Source organism: Lepidochelys kempii, chromosome 3 (genome assembly GCF_965140285.1).
Source record: "Lepidochelys kempii isolate rLepKem1 chromosome 3, rLepKem1.hap1, whole genome shotgun sequence".
In the NCBI taxonomy this organism is placed as follows: Eukaryota; Metazoa; Chordata; order Testudines; family Cheloniidae; genus Lepidochelys; species Lepidochelys kempii.
The window spans coordinates 61,053,165-61,069,414 of record NC_136382.1 but is presented as its reverse complement, the minus strand read 5'-3'; the positions used below and the strand labels follow the sequence as shown (position 1 = coordinate 61,069,414).

The 16,250-nt window shown below is 40.5% G+C and overlaps 1 protein-coding gene across 3 annotated transcripts in view; it reads right to left on the bottom strand.

Annotated features, from left to right (window-relative positions):
- The window catches only part of MYO6 (myosin VI), a 179,646-nt gene that overhangs the window by 53,554 nt on the left and 109,842 nt on the right, over positions 1-16,250 (bottom strand). For all 3 annotated transcript variants that reach the window (XM_073336482.2, XM_073336483.2, XM_073336484.2), the window contains exons 16-18: positions 8,359-8,486; positions 6,629-6,724; positions 5,485-5,658 (exon numbers count right to left, since the gene is read on the bottom strand). In XM_073336482.2, coding sequence (XP_073192583.1) covers positions 5,485-5,658; positions 6,629-6,724; positions 8,359-8,486 — 398 coding nt within the window. The remainder of the gene's footprint in view (positions 1-5,484; positions 5,659-6,628; positions 6,725-8,358; positions 8,487-16,250) is intronic.

The following is a 16,250-nucleotide window of genomic DNA, read 5'->3' as shown; positions in this document are numbered from 1 at the left end:
CTTGTGTTGAATGGTATAATAATTGCATGTGTATATCTCTTTATTGTCTGAAAATTAGCAATTAGATATTCAAAGTACATACACCAGTAGGAAAATAAATAAGGAAAATGTTGTATACATAGTAGAGTTAATGAGGTGATTGGACAGCAGTGATATGAATAATATAAATCAAACTTAAAATCTATGAAAAGCTACAAATAGTAAGGAGTAATGTGCATCAGCATGTCAAACACTACATGGATAAGGACATTCTCAACACAGTTTGCACGTCAAGACATTTAACACTGCTTTTCTTTTCTTTTTTTAAATTCTCTTTACAAGAGATGCTGTGCTCACCATTACTCAAGGCTACCTACGATCCGGATTTAACATTTTAATGGATTAATGTGTCATATATTTGGCCAGCTAAAATCCTCAGAATTACTTTACACTGAACTGTTCTTTGAATATGACAATCAACAGATAAGTCTTCATTTTATTTGGGAGTGGGGGGGAATCCTATATTTATCCTAGATGGAATTTAAACAAACAGAGAAATTAATTAACGCCCTGATTCTGAAACTGACTGTGTGTATCAAAGGATGAGAGCCTTAGGCCTCAACTACAGATGCAGGCATCTGAGTAGCACATTACAACTTCTATGTATTAGCATTTGGTTAGGACTTACATATGCAGGGAACCAGCTCAAGAGACATGGTTAAATTTTTGGCACAAGAGTAGCCTGATCTTTCAAAGACTAGTGTAATGCTTGACTTGCTGATGCTTACAGTACTGATTGTGGAATGTGACATTACACAAAATTCTGATACCAAGTGGTCAGGCACAGTTCTGCCCTTACTACTGTACTGTGTACCATAAAACAGGATTGTTTTCAAGATTCTTATTTTAGACTAGCTGGTCTATTATTCTCAGGGAGCCTAGTGTGCAGGGATCTGTGTAGGGGTCTACCAAATACATTGCTGCTGCTCCAGCTAAAGCTACCAGCATCTCTCCTGCAGAGAAAGAAGGGGCCTATTGGTTTTTCTTGCAGATGAAGCTGGTGGACTCTAGCACATACAGCTGGGATGAATAAAGGAGTGTCATAAGAGGCTGGGTAGGCCCGGCCCAACTAACCTGCTACTCAGTTTTCACTGATGCTACATACTTTTCCTATCTAATTTTAACAAATTATTTACATTTACTTAAATTTATTAAAAAAAAAAAGAGTACTAGTGGCACCTTCGAGACTAACCAATTTATTTGAGCATAAGCTTTCGTGAGCTACAGCTCACTTCATCAGATGCTTTCAGTGGAAAATACGGTGAGGAGATTTATATACACACAGAACATGAAAAAATGGGTGTTATCATACACACTGCAAGGAAAGTGATCACTTAAGATTATCTATTACCAGCAGGAGAGCGGGGGTGGGGGGGAAGAAAACCTTTTGTAGTGATAATCAAGGTGGGCCATTTCCAGCAGTTAACAGGAACGTCTGAGGAACAGTGCGGGGTGGGGGTGAGGGGGAAATAAACATGGGGAAATGGCTTTACTTTGTGTAATGATGCATCCACTCCCAGTCTCTATTCAAGCCTAAGTTAATTGTATCCAGTTTGCAAATTAATTCCAATTCAGCAGTCTCTCGTTGGAGTCTGTTTTTGAAGCCTTTTTGTTGTAATATTGCGACCTTTAGGTCTGTAATCAAGTGACCAAAGAGACTGAAGTGTTCTCCGACTGGTTTATGAATGTTATAATTCTTGATGTCTGATTTGTGTCCATTTATTCTTTTACATAGAGACGGTCCAGTTTGACCAATGTACATGGCAGAGGGGCATTGCTGGCACATGATGGCATATATCACATTTGTGGATGTGCAGGTGAACGAGCCTCTGATAGCATGGCCGATGTGATTAGGCCCTATGATGGTGTCCCCTGAATAGATATGTGGACACAGTTGGCAACGGGCTTAGTTGCAAGGATAGGTTCCTGGGTTAGTGGTTCTGTTGTGTGGGGTGTGGTTGCTGGTGAGTATTTGCTTCAGGTTGGGGGGCTGTCTATAAGCAAGGACTGGCCAGTCTCCCAAGATTTGTGAGAGTGATGGGTCGTCCTTCAAGATAGGTAGTAGATCCTTGATGATGCGTTGGAGAGGTTTTAGTTGGGGGCTGAAGGTGATGGCTAATGGCATTCTGTTATTTTCTTGGTTGGGCCTGTCCTGTAGTAGGTGATTTCTGGGTACTCTTCTGGCTCTGTCAATTTGTTTCTTCACTTCAGAAGGTGGGTATTGTAGTTGTAAGAATGCTTGATAGAGATCTTGTAGGTGTTTGTCTCTGTCTGAGGGGTTGGAGCAAATGCGGTTGTATCGTAGAGCTTGGCTGTAGACCATGGATTGTGTGGTGTGGTCTGAGTGAAAGCTGAAGGCATGTAGGTAGGAATAGAGGTCACTACGTTTCCGGTACAGGGTGGTGTTTATGTGACCATCGCTTATTAGCACCGTAGTGTCCAGGAAGTGGATTTCTTGTGTGGACTGGTCCAGGCTGAGGTTGATGGTGGGATGGAAATTGTTGAAATCATGGTGGAATTCCTCAAGGGCTTCTTTTCCATTGGTCCAGATGATGAAGATGTCATCCATGTAGCGCAAGTAGAGTAGGGGTATTAGGGGACGAGAGCTGACGAAGCGTTGTTCTAAGTCAGCCATAAAAACGTTGGCATGCTGTGGGGCCATGCGGGTACCCATAGCAGTGCCGCTGATTTGAAGGTATACATTGTCCCCAAATGTGAAATAGTTATGGGTGAGGACAAAGTCACAAAGTTCAGCCACGAGGCTTGCCATGACATTATTGGAGATAGTGTTTCTGACGGCTTGTAGTCCATCTTTGTGTGGAATGTTGGTGTAGAGGGCTTCTACATCCATAGTGGCCAGGATGGTGTTTTCAGGAAGATCACCGATGGATTGTAGTTTCCTCAGGAAGTCAGTGGTGTCTCGAAGGTAGCTGGGAGTGCTGGTAGTGTAGGGCCTGAGGAGGGAGTCTACATAGCCAGACAATCCTGCTGTCAGGGTGCCAATGCCTGAGATGATGGGTCTCCAGGATTTCCAGGTTTATGGATCTTGGGCAGCAGATAGAATACCCCAGGTCGGGGTTCCAGGGGTGTGTCTGTGCGGATTTGTGCTTGTGCTTTTTCAGGGAGTTTCTTGAGCAAATGCTGTAGTTTCTTTTGGTAACCCTCAGTGGGATCACAGGGTAATGGCTTGTAGAAAGTGGCGTTGGAGAACTGCCTAGCAGCCTCTTGTTCATATTCCGACCTATTCATGATGACGACAGCACCTCCTTTGTCAGCCTTTTTGATTATGATGTCAGAGTTTTTTCTGAGGCTGTGGATGGCATTGTGTTCTGCACGGCTGAGGTTATGGGGCAACTGATGCTACTTTTCCACAATTTCAGCCTGTGCACATCGGCGGAAGCACTCTATGTAGAAGTCCAGTTCCCCTAATCCACCCAGCAATATTGTCAATCTATAGAACTATACTCTTAGCCCAGCAGAAGAATCTGTCCTATCTCGGGGCCTCTCCTTCTGCCCCTCCACTCCCATGAACACGATAAAGTTCTGTGGTGACCTCGAATCCTATTTTCGACGTCTCCGACTCAAGGAATATTTCCAACACACCTCTGAACAACATACTACCCCACAGACACCTTCCTACCAACACTACAAAAAGAAGGATTCTAGGTGGACTCCTCCTGAAGGTCGAAACAACAGACTGGACTTCTACATAGAGTGCTTCTGCCGACATGCTGGAAGGAGGTTACTAGTGTAATTCCTCAGGGATCGGTTTTGGGATCAATCTTATTTAATCTTTAATCAAAGTAAAACTATTTCTCCATGTTTATTCCCCCACCCCCCACTGTTCCTCAGACGTTCCTGTTAACTGCTGGAAATGGCCCACCTTGATTATCACTACAAAAGGTTTTCTTCTCCCCCACCCCCGCTCTCCTGCTGGTAATAGCTCATCTTAAGTGATCACTCTCCTTACAGTGTGTATAACACCCATTTTTTAATGTTCTGTGTGTGTATATAAATCTCCTCACTGTATTTTCCACTGAATGCATCCGATGAAGTGAGCTGTAGCTCACGAATAAATAAATAAATTGGGTAGTCTCTAAGGTGCCACTAGTACTCCTTTTCTTTTTGTGAATACAGACTAACATGGCTGCTACTCTGAAACCTGTCATTAAATTTATTAAGGAATGTATTTTATGTAAGCATTGTTTTGGAGGAAATAATTTAACTGTGAGTGTCAATATGCAGTTTTACAAGAAACAACAACGGCTTTATGCAAAAATCTATATATGCTCATGATTGAGTAGCAAGGAATGATCCAGTGAGACCCATGAACAAATTCTGTAAATGGTTTCATCTTCTCTCTCAAGTTGCTCAGGTAACTGTTACAATTAGAGAAATTCAAGACTGATTTATTCACATTTCTCGATACACAAGTGAAAAATTTCCAGTCTTAAACCACAGAAGAAATAAAGTCTCCTTTGGTAGTGATACATTCCCCAGTGCTATTTGAAGTGAAACTGAAATTTCCAGTGCTTTAACTGTTCATTAAGGGTATTATTATGTCTGGGAAATTAACACTTATGAATTACTGTAAGTAGAACATATACACTCAAAATGCCACAGAGGTACAAAACATTATGAACACTGATGTGTTGAAAAGAAGAACTCATGCTGAAATTGCAGCAGCTATAAAATAATGAGTCCATTAAGGTAATAAATTTACCTGCAGCCCCTGGCTGTGCCTGCTTTTCCTCTCTCAACTTCCCTATAGTTCTCTCTAGTCATCCTGAGCTGAAATAATCCAGCTAAAAATAAAACTGCTGAATGAGGAAAGGAAGCAGAAAACATGTGGAGAAGACAAGGCTTGAAGGTCAGCTTTACACCAAGTGGAAGAAAGGAAAAAATTAGGAGACGCATCAGATACTATGGTCAGGTAGTGAAAAAGGAAGTACTCAGCATACTGAAAATATCTGTCAAAGCAATCACTACTGCTGTTTTGCACCATTTGAAATGAGGTTTTAAGGTTACCTTTTAAATGCTGAGGTGGCAACTTACTGACAAACTGTTACCTCTACACCTTCAAATAGAATGGAAGAACACTTTTTGTCAAACTTAGAACTATAGGTTCCAGATATAGAACAAGAACTTGGAACTTGTGCTTCAAAAGTTTTATTTGAATTTGGGGAAAAACAGAATTATAAGCTGCTGCATTTTAAAATAAAAGCAAGGATTGCCTTCAAACAATCTTCATTGTTTGCATAGCACAGGCCATCATTTAACTTGAAGATGTGGTTTTATTACATTTTATTTGAAGAACAGCTGTTTAAGAGGATTTTTTTCATGAAACATTATCATCTGATTCTCCCATACTTAAAGTTCCATTCATTTCAAGCAATTTAAAAGCAACATACTAAAGGAAAGAACTCATTTTTAGTATTCCAATACCTTGAATTTGTTTCCCACACTGATGAAGCTAAGCTTTCCTGCTTTTTGTTTGGGATCCTTGTTGTTATTAGTGGTAGATTCAAATAGTTCCCGGACAAACTTATCCTTGGATTCGCATATAAGAGATTCAAGGGACATGTGCAAAGCATCATTGTTTTTCTCCACAAACTGGGTCTGAAAAGGAAACAAACCAGTAAAGCGTTGCATATAAACTTCACAGTACTAATAGCTTTACTTAGTCCTACATAAAGACATCCTTTGTTCAAAATATCCCACCAAAAATACCTAATGCTAAAATACCAAGAATTTGGGGGGGGGGGGGGTATTTAATATATAATTGTAGAATATTTATTGTCTGTGTCTGACACTAACAACAGTAAAGGGAGAAAAGCTGGTCTTATGTTTAAAGCACAGGACTGGGAGTCATGAGATGTGATTTGAAATCCTGGCTAAGCCTAGTCCGTACTGAAGTCAGTGCTAGTTCTGCCATTGACTACAATAGCATCAGAATTTTACCCCTGGTTTCTATTTTCAGTTCTCATTACCTCACCCCTCAGCCGTGTTGTGAGGCTTGATTTCTTAATGCTTGTGATGCAATTTGAGATCCTTAGAAGGTGCTGTAGAAATGCAGAATTATTATTCAGACCTTAACTTGTACATATTAGTGTTGGCAAATGAAGTGAGAAATAATTGGGATATTTTAGTCGCTAACTTGAAGATGCATTTAAAAGGTCAGTCTTACCAACTAAATTGACTAAAACCAAAGACTGAGAAGTTTGCACCTAATGTTATGCTTTGGAATCAAGGAGAATTTTGCTTTAATGGAATAATGATCAGGGCATTTCTGAACTCTGAATACATTTACTACTGAGCTAGCAGTAACAACAAGCAATTATATTTATACTTCTATTGATTGGTTAGACGTATTGGGTTAATCAGCATAAAGAAGAATTTGAAGTGTCCATGTCTTTTTTTGGGAGTGGGGGTGGGGGACATTTAAAGTTAAACCGGAAGAATTTTTAACTTGCCTGATTATGCCAAGTGATCTCAATTTCCTAGATTTCATAGGAAAACACTAATAATATAAAGGAGAACAGGGCAGTACAAATGAAATAATTAACATGAGTTTGTTAAATCAAGGTACCGTCTCATAGCACACTGCTCCAGCAAAATGTCGGATAATAAAGCCCTCATCATCTCTGATATTTCTGTGAACAGTCAATTTAGACTTCCTGGGAATCTGCAATAAAAAAACAAGTTACACAGAAAAATCATTAAGGACAAAATCAGAACAGTACATTTTCAAATCATATTTTTCTGCTAGAAATATTAGATGCTATGGCCTTTCCTACAGGTTAAGATTAAAGCTGTGAGAAACTCCACTATTTCAATTCACTGGGATTCAAACTTTTTCTTCATCCTGAGCTTTTTTGAATGCGCCTGCAACTCACAGTAAAATGCCACTGCAACTGCCAAGATTAATAATTTTTATCGTCACAACTGCTTCCTAGTTCAACACTAATTCCCACAGGTGGCATAGAATATTTGGTTGGTGCACAGTATTGTCATAATGATAGGGAATAGAGGCTCAAATTTATCTTGTAAATATTTTCATCCAAAAGTAAGACAGCGACATTGAAATTTGCCTTGATGAGTTGTCCAAGCATGGGGTGTCACAGGATGGAAGCTACAACAGCTGCAAATTAGCTGTGTAGACTTCTGAATTAAGTGTTGAATAGCTGGATACAAGGTGAAAGACCCAGCTGTAAGAGACGGAACTAGGAACCAAAGGCTGCAAGTACTAGCTGACTACTAAAACCTAAAGAGTCTGACAAGAATTTCTCATAGCACAGGAATCCAGTTAAGGAAATTAATATTAATTAGTATTAATTTAGAGGAAAACATACTTTTGTTAAATTTGCCTGTATTTAGTTATTATGGAAGTGGCATTTCTTGTGTTTTTGTATTTTAAAATATACGTGTAAATACATAGTCTGGGATTGTGTTAGTCTTCTAACCGTATGCTTAAAAAACAAACAAACCTTTCCCAAAAGGTTCCACCATTTCATCTTTAAAGTACTATGTGGGAAACTGAGAAAATTGGACTAAACAGATATTTGCCAAAACTCAAAGCTAAAAATCTCGGAGGAATCTTGGAGAGGGAAGGGGAAAAGGGTTATTTGATGGTATCAACTCTGCCTTTTTAAAAGCATCAAAATGAAAATCCTTTTTATTTCCTTTTCATAGCTAGAAATTATTAGACATGCATGGGAGATTGTGATATCCACTACAGTTAAAATTATGCACAAGTTTGATGGAAGTTAAACCTTTAGTGAACCTTTCAATAAAACCTAAACTGAGTTTACAGTTTGTAAAAATGTCTGAATGTCATATGACTGGGATTGCATAAAGAAAGGTTTTCACAGCATTAGCAAAGACACTTTGTTTTTTAAGGGAGAGGTGAATATGTAACACTTTCTAAAATGAAAGTTTTTCTACTTTTCAGTAAATCATTCTATAAAACCTAAACACTGCTTTCAACGCCTTCCTCACAGGTTTTTAAAATATCTTTTAAAATATACAATAATAGACAGAGAGGACTTTGCACCAGAATGATCTTGGCCTCGGCCATTGTTCTGGTCAAGAAAGCTCCATGGGTCCATTGAGAGAGAGTCTAGGGCTGCCTACTGTTACCATCCTTCAGACCCAAACCGATTTTCCAAATGGGAGTGCAACATGCTGCCACCAGACTGCATGAACATCACTGGAGTTTTCCACTCGGTTTTTTATTCACAGTGATTTCTAACTTACGTTATATTAGCATCCACTCTGGGAATTTATTTTTATAAAATAATGAAGAGTAAGTAAACCTACAGATAGTCTGAAATGCTCCTTGTGTTTCTGATGCACCATAGAAGTAAAATGCTGGTCACTTGGTTGCGGAAGACGATTTTCTTCATCCAAAATATCCAGCACACCTACTAATTTTGCTTCAATCAGATCTATTTGTAAAACAGAAATCAATGTCTGTGAAAACGCTATATATAATTACTTATCAGAACAAGAAGGTTACTTCAAAAATATTACCAACATGGTACTGTATAATTATTACAACCATCTTAGTTTAGGTTAAGGAAAAATCTGATCACTACAAACAAGTTTGGCACATATAGCTATTGATTTAAGCAGTATTCTGTAGTTCACTGTCAAGTTCCAGCTATGAAACTAGGATATGATGGAAGAGTAGAAATACACTGGTGTACTAGGTCTTTTAGGCCTATACACCATTTTGCTTTTAAAAGTCTCTCATACAGATTTCTCACTGTGCTGAATCAACAGTATGAGGAAGGATCATAAATCTATGATAGCAACAAGAGAGGATGATCAAAAGCTGAAAAAAGCTGAAAAGACTTCAGCATGCTCACAGCAGCATTGGGCATGATTGCTTTTTAAAACCATGCTGCTTTGACTGTTTATCTAAATCCCCAGACTTAATACATGTAAATTCTGTTTTTTGAAGATAACAGTAATAAATATATCCATGCTCTTAGGTTTCATAGATTCAAGCTCAGAAGGGACCATCATGATCATCTAGTCTGACCTCTTGCACAATGCAGACCACAGAATCTCACCCACCCACTGCTGTAATAAACCCCTAACCTATGTCTGAGCTTCTGAAGTCCTCAAATCATGGTTTAAAGACTTCAAGGTGCAGAGAATCCTCCAGCAAGTGACCTTTGCCCCACACTGCAGAGGAAGGCAAAAAAACCCCAGGGCCTCTGCCAATCTGCCCCGGTCAAAGATCAATTAATTGCCAAAATTAGGCTATCCCATCATACCATCCCCTGTACAAACTTATCAAGCTTAGTCTTGAAGCCAGATAGGTCTTTTGCCCCACTGCTTGCCTTGGAAGGCTGTTCCAGAACTTCACTCCTCTAGTGGTTAAAAACCTTCATCTAATTTCAAATCTAAACCTCCTGATGGCCAATTTATATCCATTTGTTCTTGCATCCACATTGGTACTGAGCTTAAATAATTCCTCTCCCTCTCCGGTATTTATCCCGCTGATATATTTACAGAGAGCAATCATATCTCCCCTCAGCCTTCTTTTGGTTAGGCTAAACAAGCCAAGCTCTTTGAGTCTCCTTTCATAAGACAGGTTTTCCATTCCTCAGATCATCCTAGTAGCCCTTCTCTGTACCTGTTCCAGTTTGAATTCATCTTTCTTAAACACGGGAGACCGGAACTGCACACAATATTCCAGATGAGGTCTCACCAGTGCCTTGTATAACGGTACCAACACCTCCTTATCTCTACTGGGAATACCTCGCTTGATGCATCCCAAGACCGCATTAGCTTTTTTCACAGCCATATCACATTGGCGACTCAACCATCCTGTGATCAACCAATACTCCGAGGTCCTTCTCCTCCTCTGTTACTTCCAACTGATGAGTCCCCAGCTTACAACAAAAATTCTTGTTATTAATCCTTAAATGCATGACTTTTCACTTTTCACTATTAAAGTTCATCCTATTACTATTACTCCAGTTTACAAGGTCATCCAGATCTTCCTGTACAATATCCCGGTCCTTCTCTGTATTGGCAATACCTCCCAGCTTTGTGTCACCCGCAAACTTTATTAGCACACTCCCACTTTTTGTGCCAAGGTCAGTAACAAAAAGATTAAATAAGATTGATCCCAAAACCGATCTTTGAGGAACTACACTAGTAACCTCCTTCCAGCCTGACAATTCACTTTTCAGTATGACCTGTTGTAGTCTCCCCTTTAACCAGTTCCTTATCCACCCTTCAATTTTCATATTGATCTCCATATTTTCCAATTTAACTAATAATTCCCCACGTGGAACCGTATCAAATTCCTTACTGAAATCAAGGTAAATTAGATCCACTGTGTTTCCTTTGTCCAAAAAATCTGTCACCTTCTCAAAGAAGGAGATCAGGTTGGTTTGGCATGATCTACCTTTTGTAAAACCATGTTGTATTTTGTCCCAACTACCATTGACCTCAATGTCCTTAATTACTTTCTCCTTCAAAAATTTTTCCAATACCTTGCATACTACAGATGTCAAACAAACAGGCCTATAAATACCCGGAGCACGTTTTTTCCCTTTCTTAAAAATAGGAACTGTGTTAACAATTCTCCAGACATACAGTACAACCCCTGAGTTTACAGATTGATTAAAAATTCTTGCTAATGGGCTTGCAATTTCATGTGCCGTTCCCTTAATATTCTTGGATGAAGATTATCTGGGCCCCCGATTTAGTCCCATTCGAGCTTCACTTCTACCTCGGATGTGGTAATTCCTCATTCCCATTTGTCGTCCCTAAGCTCCTCATTAAAGATTGAGGCAAAGTATTTGTTTAGATATTGGGCCGTGCCTAGATTATCCTTAACCTCCACTCCGTCATCAGTGTCTAGCAATCCCACTTCTTCTTTCTTTGTTTTCTTCTTAATTATATGGCTATAGAACCTTTTATTATTGGTTTTAATTCCCTTGCAAGGTCCAACTCTACATGGCTTTTGGCCTTTCTCACTTTATCCCTACATGTTCTGACCTCAATAAGGTAGCTTTCCTTGTGGATCCCTTCCATCTTCCGCTCCTTATAGGCTTTCTATCACCTCTCTTGAGATTTTGCTCATCCAGCTTGGTCTACAACTCCTGCCTATGAATTTTTTCCCCTTTCTTGGGATGCAGGCTTCTGATAGCTTCTGCAATTTTGACTTGAAGTAATTCCAGGTCTCCTCTGCCTTTAGATCCACAAGTTCTTCAGTCCAATCCACTTCCCTAACTAATTTCCTTATTTTTTTAAAGTTAGCCATTTTGAAATAAAAAACCCTAGTCACAGATCTATTTTTGTTTATCCTTCCATTTAGTTTGAACTGAATTAGCTCATGATTGCTCGAACCAAGGTTGTCCCCGACAACCATTTCTTCTATAAGGTCTTCACTACTCACCAAAACCAAACCTAAAATGACATCCCCTCTTGTTGGTTCAGCAACTACTTGGTGAAGGAATCCATCAGCTATCACATCCAGGAAAATCTGAGCCCTATTATTATTATTACTAGCACTTGTCCTCCAGTCTATATCTGGGAATCTCCCAAGTCCCCCAAGATCACACAATTCCCATTAGTATTTACTTCATTGGTTAATGCTAAATGACTAAGAAACCTAGGACCAGATGTTCAAAGGGACTTAGGTGCCTAAACTCAAGTTTTAAGTGCTTACGTTCCACTTTTAAGTGCCACTGAAATCCACAAAACCCCTCTTGGCTGATCTCTAGCCCTGTAAGCACCAAAACTCACTCAACACCTACATTTTTTATGTATTAAAGTATTGAAGTGCCTAAGTTCCCACTCTCTGAATAGACCCAGTGCCTCTCTCTAGGTATCTGGATGCCTCTCTTATGCGTAAGCCCCACCACCATCCTTAAACTAGGTGCAGATAGGTGTTCTCCAGTCTATCTTGCCTTCAGAGCTTGATCCAAAAAGTGTGCTATGAGCATGCGTACTAGATTGGGACCCATTCAAAATCTGACTAGAGGAGGAGGCGGTGGCAGTCCCTTATAACTTTTAGCCTACTGACTAGAGCACTCACCCACGATATGGGAGACTCAGGTTCAACTCCTTCCTCTGCTTGATAGGGAGACAGGATTTGAATGGGGGTCTCCAACCTCTTCAGAGACTGCTCTAAAATGCTGGCTATAGGATATTCTGATGTAGTCTCCTCAACCTCTCCTGATGAAATTGCTCCAATTTAGAAAAATACTTAGACATTGGGTGAGAGAGAGAGAGGACTCTATAGCCTGGCGGTTAGGACACCCACCTAGATGGTGGAAGACCCAGGCTCCAGTCCCTCTGCTCCAGTGATTCAATATATCTAAAATGGAACAGCTTCAACCAGAGTGATGGGAGAGCCACATCAGAGTATCCCACAGAACTGTTCCCACAGAACAGTAGTTATGACAAACTCCTCAGAGGCAAAACTCCCCTGTTCAAATCCTCTCTCCATCAGGCAGAGTGGAGGAGTTCACAGAATCATAGAAGATCAGGATTGGAAGCGATCTCAGGAGGTCATCTCGTCCAACCTCCTGCTCAAAGCAGGGCCAATCCCCAACTAAATCATCACAGCCAGGAATTTGTCAAGCTGGGCCTTAAAAACCTCTAAGGATGGAAATTCCACCACCTCCTTAGGTAACTCATTCCAGTGCTTCACCACCCTTCTAGTGAAATAGTGTTTCCTAATATCCAATCTAGACCTGAAACTCGAGACCACTGCTCCTTGTTCTGTCACCTGCCACCACTGAGAACAGCCGAGCTCCATCCTCTTTGGAACCCCCCTTCAGGTGGTTGAAGGCTGCTATCAAATCCCCCCTCACTCTTCTCTTCTGCAGACTAAACAAGCCCAGTTCCCTCAGCCTCTCCTCGTAAGTCATGTGCTCCAGCCCCCTGATCATTTTCATTGCCCTCCGCTGGACTCTCTCCAATTTGTCCACATCCTTTCTGTAGTGGCGGCCCCAAAACTGGACGCAATACTCCAGATGTGGCCTCACCAGTGACGAATAGAGGGGAATAATCACTTCCCTCGATCTGCTCCTACTAATGCAGCCCAGTATGCCGTTAGCCTTCTTGGCAACAAGGGCACACTGCTGAATCATATCCAGCTTCTCATCCACTGTAATCCCCAGGTGTTTTTCTGCAGAACTACTGCTTAGCCAGTTAGTCCCCAGCCTGTAGTCGTGCATGGGATTTTTCCATCCTAAGTGCAGGACTCTTCACTTGTCCTTGTTGAACCTCATCAGATTTCTTTTGGCCCAATCCTCCAGTTTGTCTAGGCCACTATGGACCCTATCCCTACCCTCCAGCATGTCTACCTCTCTCCCCATTTTAGTGTCATCTGCGAACTTGCTGAGGGTACAATCCATCCCACCATCCAGATCATTAATAAAGATGTTGAACAAAACCAGCCCTAGAACCAACCCCTGGGGCACTCCGCTTGATACCAGCTGCCAACTAGACATTGAGCCGTTGATCACTACCCGTTAAGCCCAACAATCTAGCCAGCTTTCTATCCATTTTATAGTCCATTCATTCAATCCATACTTTTTCAACTTGCTGGCAAGAATACAGAGTTAAACGTTGCCTCCCTGCAGCCCAGACTTAGGCACCTAACTCTTGATAAAATCTCCTAAAAATTGGGAGGGGTGGGATTTAGGACACCCTACTCATCTGCATCTCACTTTGTCTAGTTCAGGTGGCGCTGCACGTAGTGTGCTGGCTTTCTATTCTTAGGCACCTATCTCTCCGCATGCACTGGAGAGGGTGGTGGTACCGTAAGTGGGAGTGGGGATTACAAACTCAATGCCTCACTCTAACCTCCTCATGATGCAACTCAGGCAGCCTTCATGAGTAGTGAACAGGAGGGGGCTGCCTCCGCTTCAGTGTAGGTATTTACCTAAGCCAAGAAACTGACAAAACAGGCAAGAATCAAATTAGATTGGACTACACCCAGCCTAAAAAGGTCTGCGCCAGCAGTTTGGGAATTTCGGCTGCCACAAAAGGTTGGCTAGGAAAGAACAGATTGTTTGGCAACAGAATAAGAGTATACATTGGAACCTGAGAAGGCTGTATCAATGCGGCAAAGCCAGAATGTTAGATAAAATTACAACTACATCCTTTTCTATAGACATTCTCAATATATGTGAAACAAACTGGACTGGAAGTGGCCAACTTTCCATAAAGCATCGTAAAATCATTTACTTTGGAAGGAAAGACATGCCCAAACAAAGGAAATTGCCTTCATATTACCAGAAAAAGCTTACAGTTCTTTGAAAAGCTATACATGTGTCATCTCACATAATGAGCGTTAAATTACAAGGTCTGTGACTATAATACAAAACTACAGACCCACAACAGATGCAGAAGACAACGTCAGAAGCCAATTTTACAATGAACATCAAGAGGAGATTCCCGGAACCCTCTCTAGAAGTTTTTTGTTCACAATCACAGAATCATAAAAACATAGGGGGGGACGACTTTACTGCCAAGATGGGTCATGATAATATGGACTGGGAGACCTGGGAAAAGAAGGCATAGAAAAGAGCGAGGGGACAGATTACTTCAGTTCTGTGCTATCAACAATCTATTTAAATAACACACAGCAGATCAGCACAGGTGAGTCAATAAAGAAATAAAGATTTCTAATGATGGTACTACAAAAAACATGATCAACACCATCTTGTAAAACAACACTGGAAAACAAATGTACTAGACTACAAGGTCTACAGAAGCCTAAATACAAACTCAGACCATGGGGTAGTGATTGGTCTGAGTTTGTATTTAGGCTTTTGAAGTGTTAATTTGCAAAAGACGGCAAAGGGGTCTATCAAAGCTCTGAAAAATACAGACACTATGGTGACCTTTCAGAACACCATCAGTGGCCACTTTGCCCCTCTCTTAGACCTAGAGGACACAACAGTAGACCAATTCTGGGAGGAGGCAAAATACTTCATTCCTGCCATGAGCAAGGAGGTTTTAGGGATGAGATTGTATCCAAAAAAGGAAAGACTAGGTGACACCAGAGACTGAAAACCTATTAAGAAGAAATAGAAAGTATAACATCTGAAAGCTAAAGATTACCCTGAGTGGAAAAAAGAAATACAGACAGCTCAACAAGGAATTAAAAAGAACAGTTTAAAAAAAAGCTATGAAAGACTGGCTTGAGAGAGAAGGCAAAGAACTTGAACAATACTTACATAAAGTAATGCTAGAGGGCTTTTTCAGAAAGTCAGATTACTATCAAAGAAGTTAACACCTGTAGAAGTCAGCTACACCATGCTCAGGGGAACTACATAGTCGATAAAGATCAGAAGCTTAGAACATGGAAAGAATATTTTCATCAGCTATTGAACATGAATAGTCTTTGAGGCTATCAACTGTGAAGGCAACAATGAAGGAAGACACATATTGGAATCAGAAATTGAAACTGCAGTCATGCCCCTGAAAAATCAACAAGACACCTGGTACAGATGGTATATTGCCTCAAGTGTTAAAATATGGTGGAAGAAGCAAGGTCGTGCTCCTTTACAAACTATTCAGGGACAAAGGGTGAAGTCCCTGAAACCTGGCAATACCAAATTATTGCATCACTCTTTAAGAATAGTGACCTGGCAGATTATGACAACTACAGAGAAATAAGTCTTATAAGCATTCCTAGCAACGTATTCCAAAAGAGTGATTCTCAGCCAAATAAAAAGAAAAGCAGAGGAAATCCTTTCTGAGTCACTAGCTGATTTATACCTGGATGGTCCACCACAAATCAGTGATTTGTTTTGCGTCAAATCTTGGAGGAGGGAGAAATCAACGAACTTATTTTGCACATTCGTTGACTTTCAGAAAGCATTCAACTCTTAACAGACAGACTCTGTGAAAAGTGGCACAGTTTTAGCAGGAAGTGGATTCAAATATCACAGTGTCCGTACAGCCTAGTTTGGCATGCAGTAAGCGTCAGTGGTGAGACGACAGAATGGTTTGAAGTGAAAAGTAGAGTCAAACAGGGATGTGTACTCAGTCCAAATCTCTCTAAGTAACATTGGCGGAGGCTGCAGAATACTGGGACCAGATCATCAATCACCTTGACTTTGTAGATAATATTGTAATGATACTCCCTGTGGAGGAATGAAACCAAAAAGCAGCAACTAACTTGTACACAACATCCAGAGAATGGGGATTAAAAACAAATTAAC